This window comes from Sceloporus occidentalis, unplaced genomic scaffold, assembly GCF_023333645.1.
Source record: "Sceloporus occidentalis isolate IW3139 unplaced genomic scaffold, rSceOcc1.0.p SCAF_96, whole genome shotgun sequence".
Classification (NCBI taxonomy): Eukaryota; Metazoa; Chordata; class Lepidosauria; order Squamata; family Phrynosomatidae; genus Sceloporus; species Sceloporus occidentalis.
Window position 1 is genome coordinate 2,776,184 of NW_028317076.1, and position 23,563 is coordinate 2,799,746.

The window sequence follows — 23,563 nt, forward strand, 5'->3', positions numbered from 1 at the left end:
ATTCCAAAATGGCCGTTGGCTGTAAAGGATCATGGTTATTTATCCCTGTATACCAGCAACCTCCACTGTTGGTGACATATATTGCATTCTCCATTGGCTTAGCAAAGTTGAGTTTGTGGATTGTGGTCTGCTTTTTTAACCCCTCATACACTGGCATATGCTCGCAACACCTGCATGCAAATATATATGTTTTATTTGTTTTGTTCAAGTTCCTCTGCCACTTTTTTAGTAAATTTGGGAGTTGCACTTTTGTCCAGCATGCAAGTTTGCTACTGAAAAATCTTACTTTTTGGCAACTTACCGATTTAATGAATAGACCTGCCCATGGTGTCATTTATGGCTTAGAACACTCTGAGACACTCATACCAAGCAATCATATTAAGCTTCTAGAATAAGGACATCATGGGAGGAAAGAAGGTTTTTGGTCCCAAGGAGGGATTTCTCTTTTAAAGAGACTTGTGGTTCTGAAAAAATATATATAACTATTCTGTTAAAAAACTAAAGTTTAACCACTACTGATCATGATATAGGGATATTTGGGTGGTAACTCATTTTAAAATAATTTTGCTACTTTAGTTTTGCGATTCACTTTGATTCCTTAAAATACTTGTTTTTCCACACATCTAGTTTGTAAAAATATATCTTTAGAGAGGGATTTTTGGAATTTAGTGGTATTTCACAAAAAAATCTCTGTTAAGAAATGCTTTAATTACATCAAACATGAAAAATGCTGCATATTAGATGACATATGTCGCAAAGCAGGAATTCTTTGTGACACACTTCGCAAACTGCTGGCTGTAATATTTATTTCATGATGACTCCTTTGCTCGAGTGTTACCATAGAATGCAAATTCGTATTAAAAGTCAGCCTTTTGCTTATATCATAAATACAAAATTGTATATTTCCTTGATTTTTCTTCATATTAAAGGAAACATTATGATAGAAATCAAAATACATTTACATAGAATGTGTAACCATATGGAATGCCTAAGCCGAATGTTGCACAAATGGTAGTAAGGAAATTATTGGTTGACTGGGGTGTGACAGGATTTAAATTGGATGAGGTTGATCTTTAGCCATATCAATGCAGCCTTGTGGCATTATATGCTTTATATGCCTTGGAGAATTCCAGGCTCTTACCATGACTTTTATGCACCATCGTAACATATTGATAGCAACCTAGGTAACTGAATAATACATTTAAAATAAGTTGCTTACACAACATATTTTCTAATCATATTTTTTACCATTTATCTTTTGTATTCTTTTGGTGCTGTAGAACAAAGTGATATAATCCTACTCACCAAAGTATTCTGAGATTCCAGAAAAAGGGTACATAGGGGAGGAAAGAGAAACACAAGAATTTGTCTCCCAAATAGGGTTTGTGCTCCTTAACTGGGACACATAGCTTAGTGACCGAGGATGAATTCAATGATCTTTGATAGAAACCTATAATGGACCCCAATCCAAAAATGTTATGGTTATTAACTTTAACACACTCAAAGGCTTGCATATATATGGGTGCTGTTACAAGATCCTACTGCCACCTAAGCAGTTTGGCTATAGCTGCATGTTGATATTAATGTGTAGTTCATTGGAAACCTATGGCCGGTCTGACAAACACTGTGCCAGAATTTGGGAGCACATCATGATGCTGAGGCTGCATAAATATTATCTTAAGCTAACATACAAGAAAAGATCAAAAAGGTATATTGCTATACCTGGGAACTCTCCGGCAGCACTGGATCCCAGACTTTCCCAGGTATGTATATTGCAAATGTTTTGTCTACCTCACCTTAAAATCAAATCAGACAAACTAAACTACCAGATATTTAGATGCAAATCAGCAGAGACTTTCAAGAAATGTAAACTATGCAGCATATCTAAGAGTGTCAGACTTGCACAAATGCAAAGGCATTCCCAAGAACATGACGCACTACAAGTATGAAAACAACGGTTCTTGTGGGATGGTCAGATCAGAAGGAGGACACTCCCATCATCGTTAGAAGATAATAAACCTTCAGGATGGAATTTTGTGCAATCCCAAACGCTCTGCACTCAGAGATAACAGGAATTTATGCAAATCACCTACCAACAGTAACTTGAGTTTGACAGACCAGATATGCGGTATTCTGGCCACAAATGAATTCAGAGATTAACGATGCCATGCTTGTAGCACTTGTAATGAATACCTGTGGACCATGTAAAAGAACCTTTCATGACACCTAAAATTCCAGTTCTGCTATGGAGCAGATTGACATGGATCTGTTCTTGTTCCAGGCAAGGACTATCTAAGTTTCACCGACTACTACTTTTCTGTAGTTGGGAAGGTTGCAGATACCACCAAAACAGCCTTTATAGAATGCTGCAAAGGCCCAGTTTAGTTGCCATTAAATCCCAGAGTTGGTAATAACAAATGATAGGCCGCAGTTTGTGAGTGCATAATTTTCATAGGCCAATGGTAAATGGTAAAGCCAATAGCCAATAGGCCAATGGTAAAGCAGTGAAAATTGCAAAAAGGTTGATAAAGAACGCATAAGAGATGAGAAAGACCACTGAAAAGCTATATTGGACTGGAGAACAGAAGGTACTGACAGTAGCCCAGCCCAGAGACTTATATCCAGATGATCGAGGACCATTCTTCCAACATCACAAAAGCTGATGTGTTATAATGTAGTAGAGGGTGTAGCTGACCAACACAAAGTAATTGTTTACTACATGGAGGTAGAGGGGTGGCATTTCCAGATGGACGCCTGTACTTACTACAGAAACAGGAGAACGAAGCCCAACACACAAGAAGAATGGTTACTCCCAGTGTGGATGAAACTGCAGATGGGACCCTCCAACACCAGAGTCATCGGAACACCTATCAGATATAAGCGCTATGTAACTTAAACATTTTAATTTAAATTTACTTAACATGGGTAAGTTTTGTATTATTATAAGTTGATGTGTAATGACTGAATAAAGATCATACAAAACCTATGGTTGGTTCCACAAAAAGGTGCCTTTAATATTGTAAGATCGGCACAGAAACTGTGAATGTAAAATAAAGATCAGTTAGTTCACCTAATTATTTTGCGTAATGTTCAATGTTAATGTTCTTTTTTTCATCGTTGAAAGACAAAAGCTTGTAATAAAACGCCAATTTAGAATGAGAAATAAAGAGTTACAATTGAGAAGAGAGGAGTGGAAGTGTATCTATACTTCTCAACTTGTTTTCACCTTACTTTTGTTAAATATATACATATCTAGTTCATGAAAATACAAGATCTAGAAATATACTGTATATCTAAATGTTTTCGGTGACCTTACCAGAAAATCAAAGATATAGGGTTCATTTTGAAAACATCAAATAAGGCTGGTGCCGCCCAGGTGCCCACTGGGATCACGGAAGGGATGAGGGGTAAGCTTTTGCTTAATGGTGCCTGGGAGAAGGGAGGGGAGGATGTGTATGTGTTAGCATATTAGAATGAGTGAGTGTGAGTGTGTGTGTTATATTGTATAGGTTATGAAATACTGCACCCAGCTGCCACTAACCTTAAGCTCCACGCTGCACATGGGAAAAATATGTTTCACTTTTTTTCAAATTATAATTGCATTCATTAAATGCATAAATTAAAGGGTAAATTATTATTTTTAGGTGAATACCCTTAAGATCATTGAGACCTATTTGATTTCTAAATACCTCTTACAAAGCAACGTGACCCAGCTCTTGATTAGGTCTTGACACAAGTGATTAAAACAGATAATTGCAAATATGGAAAGTATAGAACATAGGAATCCCACCTCTATAGTTTAGTGGTTTCTTTATATCTAACCTTTGTGTATTTTAGCTTAAAGGGACAACCAAACACCATAAACTATATAAAATAAACCACGTGTGTTTGACATGTTGCTCCTGTTGATTCAGGACCTCAAAGATCAATTCATTTTAGGGTGCAGTTCGGTTTACAGCTTGGTGAACTAAATTGCAAAATAATTTAATAAGTAAAAAAACTTAATATGTCAAGTACCAAATTAATCACATGGTATTTGTTCCAAAATAGAATGTTACATATTGAGTTTTAACTTTGTTTGCTTCTGTGTGGCCGAGCCACACAAATTTGTAAGATTTGCAAAGACCTGTGAAGTAGATTATCTTGAGAAATGTATTATTTGGTAATTGCTTAGAGTGCTTGTCTAAAGGATGGGTAACAATGATAAAAGACTTCAAGTTTTTGAAGCACGTATTGGATAATCTGTAAAAATGTAATCAGAATAATTTGCATTTATATAGAATTTATGTTTACATAATGTGATGAGGTCCACAGGTGATAATTATAAATATGTCTACCCACCTTTGGTGCATCATTAATGTGCTTAGGTAGACATGGTAGGTTGCTTTGTTTAGACATGTAACTTCAGTGTGTCAACTGCTGGTTAATTAAGAAAACAACAAATTACTATACAAACTAGAGACTGTTCTCTCCTCCTGATGAGCCATAGGAGCAGTTGTTAAAAGTTTTATAACTAATTGACTGTTGAACCTCTGCTTCCTGTCACAATATGAAATCCTGCAAATCCGGAGAACCAAAAGTTAAAAGGCTTTAAGTGCCATCAGAATTGAGCACTGGTGTGAGATTAATTGAGAGATATGATCTGAATGTATTGTAAAACATTGGTCTATTGTTTTGATCTAAAGTGGCCTTGTATACTTCCAAATCTTTATGTATTTTATAATGTTTGGCACATTTCGATCCCTAATTAATGTAATATTAGTGCAACTACAAGTGGATTAGGACTTTCAACTCCCATGATTAACCTGTTTAACAAATCAGTGTGCCATTACAGAATTGTATCAGGGGGCAAAGACAGTTCTAGTGAGAGGTGCTTCATGTGGAGGAATCAGTAGGAAAATTCTATTTATTTCCATGGCCTTTACCGCAGAGATACTGTTTAAAATCTGGTGCTAATAAAGTAATACCACCTCACCATAAAACCATCTCAGCGGGGTCTATTCAGTAAAGTAGGAATAAAATGAATTTGGCTGCTAGGGTTGTTGGCTTAAATATACTGTAGCAACTCTGAAATTCAATGATGTCCAGTCGACTGCGACTTGACTCGGTTTCAAGTGAACTTTATTCCCACCTTGTGTTGGGTTGCAATGTAAAGGATGACAACTTGTCCATTCAAAGAAAATCAAGTTTTAAAAAAGTCAAGTTATAAAGGGCTCCCAATCAACAAAATCCAATTGACTCTTCTCATAGAGGATACTTGAACTTGACACTTTTTGAGTGCAATAAGAGATTTGAATTGTAAGTGTTGAGTCGAGTATCAAGACATTCATTACATTGTGATGATAGTTTGGTTTTCTGAGTGCAGTCTACTGCTCTTTAACTTGACTAATATGACTGACCTGTCCTGCTATTCATGAAATTTAGTGAAACGTTTATGTGGTTAAAGAGAATGTCCCATGGAAAACAATTTTTCTTTGTACATATAATATAATACTTATACTAAACACTTTGGTGGGTGTTCCCTTTAATTGTGCAGGGAAACCAATAGAACGCTTATTTATTTATCCTTATCTTCAAAAGGAATCCTACATTTCCAGTATTAGTAACAAAATACATAGATGTATTGTGTTTAACCTTGTATGTTATTTAACCATGTATGTTAAGCACACTAACCCAGATTTCAGAAGGGAACACAGTTATAGCTGTATACTAATTACTGTGAAAGGCTGAAATCATACAATGTGTAATTGTGCTCCCTTGTACTGGCTTTCCTTACTCTTGTGTTTTTTGCTGTAATGTTGTAGAGCTTGGAACATATGGAAAACTAAAATATTATGACACTATGACTGAAGAAGGTAAGAAGTTTAATTTTGGAAATCATCATGCTGACATTGTTTGTTCATGTTAGGGTTTTTCTGTTCTGCTATTTGATTGTGATATATTTCATTCCTGCATGATACACCAAAAGCTGCTGATTGGCTGCCTTTCACCTTGCAACCGTATTCTTCTCGCTCAAATAAGTGTTCATAGGGACGGAGTGTGTACATTGAGCTTGCTTCATGGAACATATGTCAGCTTCATGTGGGATTTTGGAAGCAGCTTGCTATTTCATATCAGAAACGTGTGTGTGTAATTGGGTGAATTTGGATTCTATTCAGGGCATGAATAGCATGATCTGAATTGACTTATGTGCTGTGAGAAATCGGATTAATCACACTTTCATGATTCAAATTGATGTGCACCTGCAAGACATTTCCATTTTGTTGTTTTGTATATTTTTGTAGTCTTGATTGTTTTGGAAATCTAGATTTACTGAAAAAATATTTTGTTGTAAAAGATGACATTGATCAACTATTTAAACTAAATTTTTAGTTGCTCACAAAAGATTGTGGTGGGAGCCATTTTGCTAAAGCTCAATAAAGCATTGCAAAAACCCATAAAATTATACATTTTCTTTAAAAAAAAAAAAAAGTTCAGCCTGCATTCACTCTAGATGCATTGAATTTTTTTTTATTATTTATTTGCAACATGTAAAATATTGTATGGTCTGGGTGTATCTGCAAATAGCAAGTGAATGCATAAAATTAAAAATACTGATTTGTTTAACTGGCAACAAATTCAAATAAGCAGTCTTTGGGCATTATTTTTTAGATAAGTCTTAAAACTGGACAATTCCAAAAAGCAGAGTATACTTTCCAATAGGTGATGGAACTCCTTGTACACAAATCCAAATAATGAGTGCAACCTTTTCAAACCCATACATATTTTGGAAGTAGAACTCAAAATAACAGTACTGTCATGAGAATATATTTAATTTAGTTAAACTAGCTATAAAAATATGTAGTGATCTTTATTTAGTCATAATATATCCATAACTTTTGAATTCTATGAAAAATGTATCAAATTGTTAAATTACACAATAAGTGTGTTAAATTCTAATCAGACAGATTTGTGTTCTAGTGTGCAGCTAGATTTTTTTTATCTTAACAATGTATTTTGAAAAGTAAAAAAGCTGTAGCTTTTAATCTGTAATTGAAAGGTTAATTGTCAGTGTTAAACTGTCTTTGAGACTACTCTCCACATGTGTATGTTTTACCATACCAACTTGCGTTTTGTTAGTATTGACTTTTAGAAAGTGATCTAGGTGTACATTTTTTGTTTAAAAAATGTTTTATCTTACCAAATCTATGAGTCTTTATTGTACTTTCCAATTAATTTGAGTTATAAATGTAGTTGAAATCATGTCAAGGGGGCCAGCATCTTACATACACAGGGCCATAACTAGAAACCACAGGGCTCTCGTGCAAAAATTGCCCAGGCTCCCCAACTTCAACAGCTGGTCTGTGCCATCATTGCGCCCAAAGAGCTTGTCTGTGCCTTCTTTGCACCCCCTTCCAACATACACTCTGGCACACATATGTTCTTCCAACATACACTCTGCCACTCATAGTCACTAACACACACACTCACTCTTACCCCAGTTAGACATCCATGCTCACACAGACAATTACACATCCATTCTCACACATAATTACACATCCATGCCATGCTCTCCCACACACACACACACAATTACCAGAGTGGTGCAGATCGGAAGGGCCCTTTCGAAACAATTTTGAACTGGTACGAGGAGACAGGAACAAGGGGTCGTAGGTGGTCACTCCGGACCCCCTAGAGGCACGGGCCCCGTCGAATCTGCAAATGCTACAACCCCTCTAGTTATGCCACTGTACATCCATGTCACAGTCATAGAAACAGTGTGAAAAAGAAAATTTACTTCAGGATAGAAACATAACAAGTTATGCAAAATGTAATGTAACCACATATAAAATTGTAATTTTATAAAAACGTTAAACCAGTTATTTTAATGTATTACACTGATTTGATGCAAGAACAAGCAATAGGTATCTAATATAATAAATACATTTTAAAAGTTAAAGCAAGACGTCATACTGTAGTACTAGTAAGGGAATTTAAACATGCATAAGACAGGTATCAGGTTATCTTGAATTTGACACAAGACTAAGGACAATAATGTTTGAGGCTTATGCATGGACAGACTGTATGGGCCGAAAGACTATCTCCTAAATTTCTATGATTCTGTCTGTAAATAACAGGTGTACTTTAGAAATCCAATGTAATTGCAAAACTGCATTTAAAAAATAGCAAGATGTTCTAACTAAAACAGATATTTTACATGTATGTGTTTGGTGTATGGTATCCTTCTTAGTCATGGAAGGATTAATGGCGGAGCACATGGAGAAATTCCCTCAGGGACTCACCGTTCTGAGGGACCCTGCACCAATTGGTCCAGGGCCCTGGTGTAAAAGGCACCATTGACATTGACCTGTTAAAAAAAAAATATTATCCTTGGAGGATTTCATGTGGAAACGTTCAAGAAGTGATGTGGACTACTATATTAAGTTAGTCTGCTTAATTTGGAAGAGATTATACATGGAAAGAAAATGTTATACAATACATTAGTTAGTTATTGGTTTGTATATACAGTGTTGGGTTACCTTTTAAAGTGATTTTTATTTCTGAATAGCCAAAGCCGAAATGTTTTCTGTATGTACTACAAAGTGGTTGAATATTGAATATTGGTACAAGAAGAGGCAACCGAATATTATGTGTACACATTACAATATTTATTTTCTATTTAAGGTTTTGTAAGTAAAAAATAGGATTCAGCTGAAAATGGCTTGCGTTCAGAATCAAAGCAGTAGTTATTCAGCCGGATTGGAAGTCATTACTGTGTCTGAGTAACACTTTGATTGCATCTCCATCTCCATTGTGAAGAAGCAATCAAATGTAGTCATAATCAACCTAGAGTGTTCTGTTGCATATTTAGCACAATTTGAAGTGGTAAAAAGATGTATGTGTTTAACTGCAGAATTCAGCAGCCTTTTTTTCCCCTTGGATCAAGATTTTCTAAAACAAAAGGTACCATGTCACCTGGCCATGTGAATCCTTAGCTTGGTTGTGAGAAAAGACACTGATACCTCTAAATGGAACTCCTTTCTATTCCTTCCACAGGCAGTGCATCCATAGGGGCGTATGGGTGGTTCCTTCTCATTACCCCACGCCTCATCAAATAAATCAGACTGATTCATCATAACTGACCAGAAGCATTTAAATAAATAAGTCATTGTGTACATTGACTATACAGCGTTCTCTGTTTAAATGCCCAGTGTCCAGAATTTTAATGCCTTGAGTGGAATGTGTTTTCGAGTTACTGAAATATGGCTTATAAGTGTGAAACTTAAAGTTTATTTGAGTCCTTACATATTAAGAAATATTAGGAAACAGCACCAATGAGCATCATCCTCTTTGCTTTCTGCAAGGTGACTTTCCTTCATTTAATGCATGTAAACTGTGAGATGTATCATATTTCTTTAAAAATTTCAATTTCTGTAACCTTACGACCACATTTGATCGAGATTGTTATTGTTTTTCTTGTCTTCATCTAATTCGGTGACTGCATTCCTCTTCTTACAAAAACTAGGAAACTATTGTAATAGTCAGAAAAACACCCCTCTATCCATTACCTGTAATAAAAGTAGGTATACACATATCTAGAATGATACCAAAAAATAGGGTAATAAACAAAAATAATTATTAGAAATATTTTCTTGAGACAATCCAAATCTGTTTATGGAATCCCTAAAAAGTAGTGAACATAATTAATACAAAACACAATCCAATCATGTTGCATGATGGTGAGCAGGGAAATAATTGCATATAGTCTTATAGAGGCTGCATAGTGAGAACACACAAAAAATCAGGCCCATTTTGTTTGAAAATCCACTTTTATTGATTTATTAGGCAAACAATCTTCTAATAAAGCTATTATCAGTTTTTATTAGCAGCTTTATACCCTTGTAAGACAAAACAATGAACTTTTATTTAATTTGTTGCCATTTTCTTAAATTATTGGTATTAGCAAACAAGTAAAGGTGATTCTTCAAATATTTCTATGAAAACACTTTCCGTGATCACATACTCAAACTCCTTGAGAAGTCTTAGAGATAGCATGTCTGGTACATAACAGGTCTCCGGTATTTCATAGAGCTAGGAAAACAATGAACTTGTAGATTAAAATGGATATAATCAATTTTGGGACTAAAGGTTTGAAGACTATAATTCAGAAATTCATTCTATAGGCTACACGATCTAGTACACCCCTATACCAAAACCAGAAGCTAAAATTTGGTTTATTATTAATTTGGAAACTTACAATTTCCATTTTGAAATGCAGACTAGTATGTGCAATAAAAGGCTGCCCAGCAGAGGGGCAAATATAAGGAAAGCCATGATGGCCATCCTTGTCAAGAAATGATCTTTGGCCAGTTCATTAGAAGCCTTCTTCTTCAAATATTCATCAGGTTTTTCACCTGATATCTACGAGAAATAAGATTTACAAAGTAACAATAATAAAGGCCAATCATTATAAATAATCAGTATATATTGAGTACAGAAAGGTATGTATAAACTTGGGACCGGGAAAAAATTGTCACGGGGCACTACACATTAACGTCTATTTAATGTCATAAAAGTCCCTGTTAGTGTAATGGTCACCCGACCCAATACTTTGTTTCTGTGGGAATATTTGCTCATTCATCCAGTAGAATGTTCTTCTTGTTATTCTGTCATCTTTCTTCATCTGCATTTTCCATTGCATGGCCTCCAGCTGAACTTGTGAAAAAGGGACAGCGAATGGCAGCGCTGTACAAAGCAATGTCCCCTAACGAAACAACTAAGTTGTGAATTGTAATTTGCCTTTAAATCATTGGTTGAATAGTTTTAGTAAAGCTTTGCTGCAAAAATTCTTGGAAAATTATGGAAAACAGAAGAAGCTCAGAATGCATCACTTTAATGTATCATATGCGCTGTTTTAAGGTCTTTCACCAATTAACATTACTTTTATAATATGATTCAGCTAGAGTTTACCATTAGTCATCATGGCATAATGTAATACATTTTAGCAGGTGTTTCCTGTTACCTTTGCTGACATTTTTCACATTCATTTCATCAATTGTTGTGGCTTGATTTCAATTATAATGAAAATGGGTTAATAATTATCCAGAACGTTTATATATTTTGTTCCTTTCAGTTTCTTCTCATCCTGGAAGCAGTTAGATAGATTAACCATGGATATACATTGATGACATGGCTTTTGTAAATGAGTATATGTGTTTAAAAGAGCAAAAGGATGAAATTGCAACCAAAGCTACATGCATGAAATTGCTAAGCCTTTAGGTCTTTTGGTAGAAATATGAAACTTTTGGGCAGATGCAGCCATATAGCACTGGTGTTTCCAGATTATTTAACTTACATTATGTAGGCGTATTAAATGCTAAATGTACTATGTTCATTGTGGATTAATTTATTTTTAAGGCAAATTCAGAGAGAAGGCATCAATCCTACATAAAATGGCTAAAAAGAAATGCCAGGTTGATGATAGTGAAAGGCTAAATGGTGCCGCCAGCTATGTAGGTAAGTCAGATTTCTTTTAACAGACCTGATACCTGTGATACCGTTACCATTTAACAAATGCAATGGGATACCTCCCAACAGTCCTGATTTTTTTATAGTGCCCCATTTTTGCAGTCAATGGAGATCTTGGGCAAACTCAATTGAAGTCTATTGCAGCTCAGACTTCCATTGCAGCTGTGATGAAGCCTCCTTGCAAGGTTCTGAGGTGACCACGCCTCCAGTCACGCCCCCACTTATGGTGCCCCTCCCACTGTCTCTTGCCGAGCATCCCAGCAGAGATATTTGGCCATTAATACGAAGCTATCCGTGTAGAGATTGTATCGTTGGAGTTAAAATCACAGTATATATGTGTAGAAATGTAGCCAATATTTGAATTTACATCCTTTTTATTCTCATTTTAGAGAAAGGTGATCTCCCAAATAGTGCTAACGTTGAGGTTGAAGTGACTGCACCCAAAGAATCTGTTGCACCTGTACAAAATGGAAATGTCTCTCACAATATCGAGGCTACAGAAACACAGGTGGGACATCTTATTGAGCATATTTATATAATATGTTATGATGTGTATAACTGTTACCTTGCCGGTGGTTCCGGGGCTTCCTCGAGCAGGGGAGCCGAGACGCAGCCCGCGCGTTCAGCCCCCTGCTCGTTCCGTTCGCAGGAGACACGGTGAGGTCCGTCCTGCCTCTAGACGCGCGCCCTCGCGAGGATCGAGGGATCTAGACGGGACGCGCACGAACGGCTATCTCATGAATATTCATGCCGCGTCTTAAAGGGGTATTTATCTTTTTTCCTCCTCCCCCTAATTTAGGGTAGGAGGATCCAGGAGCAAGAGGGATATTTAAACCCTCAGTCTGCAAGTATCCCTTGCCTGTGATAGTGCCTTGTTTGCCTCCACTAGCGTTTTGAACCCTCTCTTTGTTTTTCGTTACCTGAACTCTGCTTGTACCTGACTACCCGTTGTTGGCCGCCTGCCCTGACCTTTGCTCGTGACCCCGACTATCCGGTTGCCTGCTCCCTGAATTATCTCCGTGTTCCTGCATTATTGGGGATCCCTAGTTGCTGATTCTTCTACCAGGAATCTACGTAGCTCAGTATTGCGTAGCTCTTCATCAACGCTTGGGGGCGCCTTTCCTTGTACTGCAGCGTGGATCCACTGCCTGACCCGCCGTTTGTGACAATAACTCCCCAATCCTTTCTACAGGAACCAACTGAAAGATTTAATCTTCTCCCAGTAAATCCACAGTATATTTTTTTGTTGTGAATTTATTAAAAAGCAAAGTTTAAAGGGACAAACTTTTAAATCATTTTTATTAACTTGTTTTTTTGTCCAAAGGGGGCATTGGTGGCAATTTTTCCACTACAAATATGATGTTTATTTTCCTTTAGGATACAGGTAATACAGTGGTGGTAGTGGGGGGCATATAATCATATTTTCTGTTTATAAACAAAAAAAGGCAAAGTAATTGTGTAAAATGTCCAGAAAAATAACAATGTAAGATAATGACATGTTTAAGGGATGAAAAAGATTAGGGAATATATTTCAAGTTTAAAACACATAACAGAACATAACTGAGATATACTGTAGTACATGGCAGATGATGACAATCTGTTATGTGATGCGAGATGCCAGGGTTTCTTGTCGATGAACTCCATTTTGTTGGTCAATTTCCAAGCCCACTGTCCCTGCTGTTCACAATTACAATTTAAAAAACTGATATAACGGTACAATGTAAAATCTCCATATGTCATAAGCCAAATAGTTAAAGTGGTAGCTTCTTCAAATGACCACTGCTGAACAATGACCCAATTTATGTTTGGAAACATCCATTGATTACAATAATACCCCATATATCATAGTTTTTATGTTAAAAAGAGCTACATATATTATGGTGGTGTCTGATGTTGGGTTCTACTGACAGGAGAGAGTCCAGGCTGTTTTGAGACAACCTGATTTTCTTGCAGTGGCAAGTATGTCCTAAGGGGCATCCTGCCACCTGTTTATGGATAGTCATGTGTGTCATGAAAGGGTTAAATAGGTTCTACTGTGTTTTTGGAATATATCCATATTGACTTAATAGCAGTGCTGGACATATCCTGTTTAATCACTTCCAGCTTTATTTTGTGCCTGAAAGGATGCTCTTTTTCTCTGCTAACACTTGGGAGACATCCAGGGTTATGATGAATGGGAAAAGGAACACATTTGACCGTCATTGCTGTCCTATGAAACATAGATAAATGACATGAAATCATAACAATCTTTTTTTAACCTACATGGAAAAATAAACTCGGAAAGTAGGTACTAATATAAGATCTTCACCAATAAATCCTGATACTGAAAAGATAGAAATTTGATTTGAATGTAACATTATAGATTGCATTATTATAACATTTTGTTTGTATTACAATGATTGGCGGGATTTAAATTTAACAATAACGTTCAAATTGACAACATTAATGAATATGAATTGGGAACTGCTCTAGTGAGATTAGAAAGTATTGAGGTTCAGGAGGATTGAGACAAAAGGTAGTGAAGTACAATCAAAACAACCCTCTTAGGCAATCAGGATCCCCAGTGTCCCGCTGCTCCATGGGCCCATTACAGAGGAGATTTTGTATTTCACCAACGGCCCCTTTACACTATTAAGGTTATGCAGGCTTAGCATTAGAAAGAGCTATATGACATTGGCGATCAGGGAGGGGGCCTAGGGCATCACCGCCAACACAGCTTACAATAAAGGACCACCAGACACATTGGAACAATTGTTCCGGATTGTTTGTTACAATAGATGCCTCCTAGCTTCCTACAGTTGTACATGGTGCAGTATGGTTCCAATACTGTTATTGTGGCAAAGTGAAATTTCATATTTCTGGAACAAAAATGCCTTTCTTGTTAATGAGAATAGGATATCTAAGGAAAACCACAATTGCATTATTTCTGACGAATGGGATATTTTTGCTAGAACAGACAAGAAACACTAAATAATCATATTAATCTTCAGAACTTTATCGCACATAACAATTTATCATCATAGCTCTCTGCATGCTGAATACCTGACGCATGCACTATGCCAGCAGCATACCCGACTAATCAGAACACAAGCCTTGAGTTATTTTCAGAATTCTCTTTCAAAAATAGCGCATAAAGGACATTTTTACATGAATAAAACAACTTGGAGAATGGGGTAAAAAAAAACTTCTTCCTTCTTGTAATTTATTCATTGATTAATTTTTGCCGTGATTCTATAGGTTTAGAAGCTTTCTTTTTAGGGAGAAAATTATACAAAAGTTGAGTTTTATTTTTATTGGTGGTTCTATATGGAGTAAATAATTTTTCATTTTGATTGTACTTTATCTAGGGTTACCCTACAGTTTGGACTGGACATCAGTTGGTTCTAAGGCATATTCCTTGTACCATGCACCAGATGTTTAGTGAATGGAGGGCCATAAGGTCATAACCAGACTTGAGTTGAGGAGATTGAATGCACTGGTGGCACAGAATATTTGAGGATGGTTCCATAACTATTTGGGCAAGCAGCCAGCTTTCCTAAAGTAGCATAAGGCCAATTACAATGGCTTTGTTGCAGAATAAATATGAAGAGCTTATCTGGCTGAGACATTTTACTTGACATTTATATAGTAGCTAAAGGTTAATGAGTGTGTAGGACATAACAAGTGTCCTAAATGGTATGGCTGTCCTTTTTGAATTATGAGCATTCCTAGCCCAGCACAATATTTTAGCTCATGGCCTAGGGCAGTGATGGCGAACCTTTTTGAGCCCAAGTGCCCAAACTGCAAACCAAAACGACTTATTTTTTTCAAAGTGCCAACACTGCCATTAAACCTGAATAACGAGGTTTTAGTTTAGAAAAAACAATTCGTACAGTTTTTCAAACTAATTAACAGCTTTTGTTTAAAAAGAAAAACACAATAACAGAGCTTTCCATTAAACATTTTTTGTATTGAAAAAAAACAAAAAAAAAACAACTGTACACGTGCATGTATTTTTTTAAAGACACCTTTTGTGGGCACATATACACTGCCCATAAATGTATGCACATACACGCACATATACACAGCTGCCCTATACACACACACATATGCCTGCCCAAGTGCCCATACATATGCCTTACCATATGTATATGCACACACATCATTCTCCACCATCAGACCCCCCCACCCACCTTCATTCTCCACATCAGACCCCCCCCAACCCACCTTTGTTCTCCACATCAGACCCCCCCACAACCTTTGTTCTCCACATCAGACCCCCTCCCACCCACCTTCATTCTCCACATCAGACCCCCCTAACCCACCTTCATTCTCCACATCAGACCCCCCTAACCCACCTTCATTCTCCACATCAGACCCCCCTAACCCACCTTCATTCTCCACATCAGATGCCCCCACCCACCTTCATTCTCCACATCAGACCCCCCTAACCCACCTTCGTTCTCCACATCAGACCCCCCCAATAATCAACCACCCACCCACCTTGGTTCTCCACAAATCTTACCTTTTCTTAATCCTTTCTGCTTTTTCTTCCTCCTTTCTGCTTCCTTTTCCTCCTTTCTGCTTCCTTTTCCTCCTTTCTGCTTCCTTTTCCTCCTTTCTGCTTTTTCCTTTCTGCTTCTTCCGTTCTAACTGTGCAGTGCAGCCGCGCACAGCTGTTTATGCTGGGCGCCGGGGCTGGATATAAGCGTCATATCCAGTCGCCCGGCGCTCAGCACTGAGAACTGTGGGAGATGTAGTCCGGGGGACGCCGTGACTATAGTATATTACTGTAGTCACGGCGTGCCCACAGAGACGGCTCGGCGTGCCAACAGCGGCACGCGTGCCACGGGTTCGCCATCACTGGCCTAGGGTTTAATGAATGTAGCTTTGCTGGTGAACATACTTTTAACAACTGTCTTTCTTTAAGCTGGCTGAGGCAGAGCTTACAGATGAAGAGGATCACCCCCTCACTATGTCATGGCCCACAAACAGGCGCAAGAGGGCTGTGTATCTTGCAGTACTACCAATCATATTCCCTTTGTGGATAACTTTGCCAGATGTCCGCAATCCAGTGAGTACTGCTTATAATTACTGTTTTGTAAGTGATATTTAGGGGTATTGGTATAAGTCTCTTATGCTTTCAAAAAATATATATGGTAATAAGAAAAAATCTAAATCAAAGCAATGTTTGGTGTGGCAACCCTTTGCATATACCCGAACAAGATTTTGTAGGCATGTAGCTAGGAGTATGATTGAACAAGTATACCAAATAGGCTGCCAGTGATCATCAATTTAATGTGTAGGTTGAATAAAACTGGGCAAGGGACAGCCAAACGCACTAACACGGTTATGTTGCTGAAGGCAGTTTAATGTCAAAACACCATGGCAAGACTGAGCACAGCAACAAGGCACAGGGTAGTTATACTACATCAGCATGTTCTGTCCACAGCAGAAATGACAAGGAAGACAGGGGTTTCCAGATGTTCTGCCCAAGCTCTTTTAAAGAAGCACAAAAGAAAAGGTCAATGTTGAGGGCTGTGGGCACAGTGGTCAACCAAGGAAAGATGAAAGACACATCATGCTTACCCTTCACAAACGGCAATGCCATCAGCTCAGCATAGAGGACTGGGTGCATAGAGGACTGGTCAGAAATTATCTTAATGTAGGGGACACCACTATACACAAAAAAACACAGAAACTGGGGTGCAGAAAAATGGCAAAATGTAGGCACAGAGCGGTACAAGTGCTTGCAGGCATGGTGAAGGGTCCTTGCAAGATTGAGGCTTTTCTGCAAATGCAGTTGCAAATGCTCTGAAAAATACTCTTCGTCTTATAATCGGGGCCGTCTTATAATCAGACCTCAACTAGGTCTGACTATGAGACTAAGATCCAGATCCCCCGCAGCGATGCAGGGGACCTGGATCCCCCCCCCCCCACTTAGCGGTACGTCTGAGTTCCCGGTGCTTAGTCCGGGCAGCGTGTAGAGCTCTACGCGATACGCTGTCAGAGATCAGAGTTCCCCGTGATCTCTGACAGCCGGGGAAGGTCTGCGCGATGGACGCAGACAACCCCCGCTGCTAACCGCACCTCCTCCTGGCTGCAGCGGAAATTGTCTACGCGAATTGCATAGAGCTCTACACGCTGCCCGGACTACGCACCGGGGACTCAGAAGCTCCAGTAAGTTTGGAGGAGGGAGGGGGAGGGAGTGTTAAATGGGGGCATAAGGCATTTCTGGAGGCAGAGTGCTCTGTGAAATGCCTTTTAACCCCCTTAATGCCACTCTGCCTCCAGAAATGCCTTTTAACCCTCTATACGCCACTCTGCCTCCTGAAATGCCTTATACCTCCCTATATGCCACTCTGCCCCACAATATGCCTTTTAACCCCCTAAATGCCAGAGTGGCATATAGGGGTATAAGGCAATTCTGGAGGCAGAGTGGCACATAGGCGGTCAAAGGGCATATCATGGGGCACAGTGGCATATAGGGGGTATAAGGCATTTCTGGGGCAGAGTGGCAAGCCAGGGGGCAGATGTGCATAACTGGTTGAAAAAAAAAAGGAAATAACAAAATATTTTTCTCAATCATAGTTTTTATTAAAAACAAATTGTTCACATAGTTTACATGAACTAACATTTACTGGTAAAACTTTTTTCCTATAGGGTCGTCTTATATTCAGGCTTTTTCTTTTTTTCATAAATTAATATTCAGATTTTGGGGGTTCGTCTTATAATCAGGGTCGTCTTATAATCGAGCAAATACAGTAATGGTCTCCTTAATGCTGCGAAGTACAGACAGTGACTGGAAGGAGTCCTGGAAGTGAAGGTATGGCCTCCACGGAGCCCTGATCTCAACATCATCCGGTCTGTCTGGGGTTACAGGAAGGGATAAGTAACTAAGGCTGCCTAAATCCACAATAGAACTGTGGTTAGTTTGGAACAGTTTGGAACAACTACATGCAAGAGTACCTAAAAGAATTGATGCTATATTGTAGACAATATTGATGTGATTTAGATTTTTTATTCTGCTAACTCACTTTGCATTTTGTTAAATTGTTAAATTTACTTTACAGCTCATTTTCACAGTACCATGCATTCAGATGTGTTTTAGTATGTGGCTCCCCAACAAGAAGGCCAGCATTATAAAATGAAGTTGAAAAAATGACAACGCTTTTAATGATTAATAAGCCTCAAGCAATATTACATAGAAACTGTTTTCTACACTCAATCTAATTTTTAATAGCAACTGCTTAGGTTGCATAGAAAAGATTTATGTTTGAGGTTGGTGGAAGGCAGCAATCCACAATTTCCTAAATAACAAGCTAAAATGATGCAGAAGATTTTGTTTCGCAGATGCAGAAAAGCATGAGCTTTACCGCGTCTGTAGAGCCCATGATGCTATGAAATGTGACTGTGATATCACAGTGTTTCAGGATGGATGCTTAGAATATTAAAGCATCTCTATTAATGAAGCATTAGCTAAGCGAGAGGTGAGACCCAGTAGCAGGAGCAAGATAAAAACCCAACATCTGGAGCAAATGCAGATGTCCCGACGACTGGCTTACTATTTAGGAATAATGCCAGGTAAAAATAATTGGTGCCGTGGGAATTGTACCTTACAACATACATGCCCCTTTCCTGTAGTTTAATTCATGCCAGCGGTATAGTCCAGTCAGATTATAATATGAATACTGCTCAAACCAGAAGCACGCTCTTTTCTTTGTAAATTTATCTGAGATACAAAGCCCCATGTAGCATACCCATATTGGTCACAGCACTAAATACCACTTGGGAATTACACAATGAAACAAAAAAGCCATGGCAGGATAAAGAATATGTATATGATCTGTTGGTAATTTCCATTCCACATTAATTGAAGCCTAGCAATTAAGAGCATTGGATTTAAATCCAAAGACATGAGTGGTTTGGGAATATCAGTATAACAAAGGACACTGCTTCCTAGCATTTAACATCAAAGGGGCATTTGCAACAAAATAATAACATTTAGCTTGTTCCCCACTTTCCCAGTGCATACTATGCATAGCGTGACTGCAGCGCTCCATGCATTATCCTTTTGTGAAGTGTTTTTTATTATGGAGATGATGTGCAAAGAAAACAATGCGTGTAAATATACTGTGCATATTATTATCTTGATAGGCCATTTTAGCTTCGATGTAGGGAAAATGTAGACTGTACCTAGTTGCCGAAATAGAAGCAATGTATCTGTAGTTACATATTGAAGTTAAGCTTTTTTAGTATTTTTCTTGTATCCGTTTGCTATTAATTTCAAAATGGAGGACTACATGCAGTACAGTTCAGTAGAGTAGCCAGACTGCAACTCTTGATATCCTCAATAAAATCTTGGCATTTTGGCAATTGCTACACATATTATAGTACATGTATTGCAGCTCTATATGTTTCAATCTAGCACTCTTAGGCTAGGTTTCCACTTGGGTTTTTGTCCTGCGTTTTTTTTCTTGATGAAAAACGCCAAGAAAACTGCCACTGCATTTTTCGGCGTTTTGGCGTTTTGTTCTGGAGTTTTTTCTGGCGTTTTAGCCTTTCTGTGGAAATTGCTTTTTTTGACCTTAGGCAGTTTTTACAGCCTTTACAAGTTAGAAGTTTCACCCAGCTAAAAGGGATTAGGATAAATGGCAAGTATCTGCCCCTGATGTCATTTACTTGGTAGAGTTCTACTTAAACGCCCCGGCGGACCCTTTTGTCACTTTTCTGTGGTTTGTAAGGCATGCTTTATTCCGAATGTCTGCTCCTCTAGGAAGATTGGCCCCAAATGATGGTGCAAATTGTTTGCTGTTGCTTTTGGCACGCAGGATCCAGTTGATGTGTCGCGTATGTTTGTTTGTAATGGCATGTTTGTTCCAAATGGTGTAGAATTCAATATGAACTTTGTTTTGTGTGAAACTGTTTCCAGCCTATTTCTCGTAGGACACACAGATACTGGGTCCATCCTCTGCATTGTAACTGTGGAAAAAACGCCATAAAAAACGCCAAGGCAATAAACCCACATGGCTTTTTCATGGCGTTTTTTCTCTCCCATAGACTTCTATTGGAGAAAAACGCCAAGATTTCCTTGCAAAAAACGCCAGAGTGTCAACATGCTGCGATTTTGAAAAACTGCCACAGAGCCCAAAAAAGCAGAAAAACGCCAAAGAGGACTGAAAAAACGCCAAACAAAAAAACGCCAAGTGGATATGGCATTCTGCGATTTCCTATTGAAGAACAGCTAACATCTGGCTGCTGCGTTTTTTCACAAAAAAAACGCCAGGTGGCGCTATTGGCGTTTTTATGGGCGTTTTTAGCTAAAAAAAACCAAGTGGAAACCTAGCCTTAATGTTGCAAAACTCTCATACCCTCACCTGAAACTCGCCAAATTTGTAGTTGCATGATTAGTCAGTTTCACAGTTGTTTTGCATGTGACTGTAGTCAGGTTGGTAGGACCCCCTATACTGTCCACTCACTTCACTTCTTGTGTAGGGTATGAGGAGTTTATAATTAACCCTCTTGCAACTCTTCGTGTTTTCTTTCAGTCTTCCAGGAAGTTTTTTCCAATAACATTTTTTGGATCAATTACTTGGATTGCGATTTTCTCTTACTTAATGGTGTGGTGGGCCCATCAGGTAAGATGTTTTTTTAAAAAAATAATAAATAATGTGTTCCTGTTAAATAGCAACCATTCATAAATAATATGCATTTGGGTCCGTGTATATTAGAAACTTGCATGTAACCTGAACTTTTCATTTTAAAACATTCCAAAGAACGGGGGACTTTGTTAGATATAATATAAAGGAGCAGTCATCCCAAATATTTTTATACGACTGATCATTTAACACTGAAATCAAAATGCAAAATTAATATATTCAAGTAGTTTGCACTGTTTCCTTATGCAGTGTATTAAACACGTTATGCCAATGACCTTCAAGAGCAGAAACAGGACATCTACCATGGCATAGACTAAACACAATTTGGTAAACAATGATACAGTACCTTTTGTTGTCCAACTGAAGTATAATTGATTGCAAGCTTTCAAGACTATCTGGGTCTCTTAATATACCTGAGGAAGAAAGCTTGTGGTCTATTATACTACAGTTAGCCAATAAAGGCATTTTTCCAATCCAAATTTGCTCTGTCTCTTTCTACAGTTAACATGGTACAACTCTATATCTCTTTAGGTAGGAGAGACTATTGGAATTACTGAAGAAATTATGGGACTAACCATATTAGCTGCTGGCACCTCTATTCCTGACCTTATAACTAGTGTTATCGTTGCACGCAAAGGCCTGGGAGATATGGCAGTATCCAGCTCTGTAGGAAGCAATATATTTGACATCACGGTGGGGTAAGTAGAACTACTCTTTAGCGTCAGGCACCACAAAAATAATTCCTTTCATGTATTCAATATAACCAACTATATCACATCTGCATAGAATTTTTTAAGCAGTGGAAAAAGTTTTTTTGAGAAAAGGATGGAAATGTTGATAAAAAATAAATATATGCTGTAACTACTTTTCTCACTCTTTATTGAGCTAAATTCACTTTGCAACATGAAGAATATACACTTTATTCATATTTATTATGAATACATTAGATTGCTCATTACAATTATGATGTTCATAATTGAAGTCAAGAAAGTGAGATGATTAAATGTGTATTTACAAAATTCATTAGAATTTATCAGGACAGAGGACTGATTGAGGCTTGAGTTCTTACATCAGGGAAAACGGGTAATAAATTCATTTTGTAAATACAAATGTTTTAATTGAAATCAATTTTAAAACATAATTGCTACTATGGATTTTCCATATCCCTTCAAGTTTTTTTTAATGAAATACATGTGTTTATCATCTAAAATCTATTAATAAAGTTAGGTAAGTCATTTCTATAAAAGTCCTTCCACCAGCCCTGGCTGTTATAGCTGCAGGGGAGTGACCAACTACATATCGTCTATTTTTTTTAAATGTTTATTTAGAATCCAATGTCATAAAAGTCATAATATTATTAAAATAGGAATTTGTGATAATACTGTTATAGCCGTGTATAGATATTGCAATACATTATTGTAAAGGGCCTTTATTATTTTATGTATAGGTAGAGCCATGTGTGGATGTACACATGTGGGAATATTTTCAGTCATATAGTTCCAACAAGTGTTCTTAGAACTTTATAGTTAGTATACGTAGGATTTTGTTATTCCTCTATATACAGAATATGTGTAGACTTTAAAATAGGTGAGTTATGTTGCACAAGTTATCTGCTGCAGTCTGTAATGCTCCCAACAATACTAGTATTTAGGCAGCATAGGGAATTGGTGGGAAACTGCCCCAGGGCTGCTGTGGGTAGTTTTATACATTCATTTAATTATGTAAAACAATTTTTGTAGCTCTTGATAATCTTAATCTACTAAAAACTAAATTTTCTCTTTTTTTTCTATCCCCATCAGGCTGCCCATGCCTTGGCTCCTCTTCTCAATCTGTCACAATATGAAGCCCGTAGCAGTTAGTAGCAACGGTTTGTTCTGCGCCATCATACTCCTTTTCATCATGCTTATTTTTGTCATCATTTCAATCGCCTTTTGCAAGTGGAAAATGAACAAGATATTGGGATGCACAATGTTTGGCCTGTACTTTGTTTTCCTTGTAATCAGCGTTCTCCTCGAAAACCGTATCATAAAGTGTCCTGCAACTGTCTAGACTTGGATTATGGAGAATTGTGAACCTGAAGCTCTGGAAGACAAAGGTTTACACAAAGCAGTCTCTGCCTATCTAGGAATTGAGATGGATGATTATTTAAGCAGCTGCAACTTGCATCACGAAGTACCAGTGCATCAATGCTTATAAGATCAATTTGTAGCTCATTTACGGAAGATTGTAAAGACTATACAACCTATTATTGTACATTTTCTAATGCACGTTGTGTTTCTCTATTACTCTCTTTCAATATAATCTATATAAACACGCAGGGTATATTTAACAAACAAGAGACACTAGCTAAAGTGGTACCTAATTGTAGAAGCCAACACTGGCTCAGTTGGGACTCCTATGTATCTGTTAGCCATGAA

At 37.7% G+C, this 23,563-nt stretch overlaps 1 protein-coding gene across 1 annotated transcript in view; it reads left to right on the top strand.

The window, feature by feature from the left end:
- The window catches only part of LOC149284273 (sodium/potassium/calcium exchanger 2-like), a 70,063-nt gene extending 46,868 nt beyond the window's left edge, over window positions 1-23,195 (top strand). The window contains exons 3-9 of the mRNA XM_089496963.1: window positions 5,805-5,855; window positions 11,398-11,496; window positions 11,898-12,016; window positions 16,418-16,561; window positions 21,036-21,125; window positions 21,678-21,844; window positions 22,946-23,195. Of these exons, the coding sequence (XP_089353089.1) occupies window positions 5,805-5,855; window positions 11,398-11,496; window positions 11,898-12,016; window positions 16,418-16,561; window positions 21,036-21,125; window positions 21,678-21,844; window positions 22,946-23,195 (920 nt within the window). The remainder of the gene's footprint in view (window positions 1-5,804; window positions 5,856-11,397; window positions 11,497-11,897; window positions 12,017-16,417; window positions 16,562-21,035; window positions 21,126-21,677; window positions 21,845-22,945) is intronic.
- The last annotated feature ends 368 nt before the right edge of the window (window positions 23,196-23,563 follow it).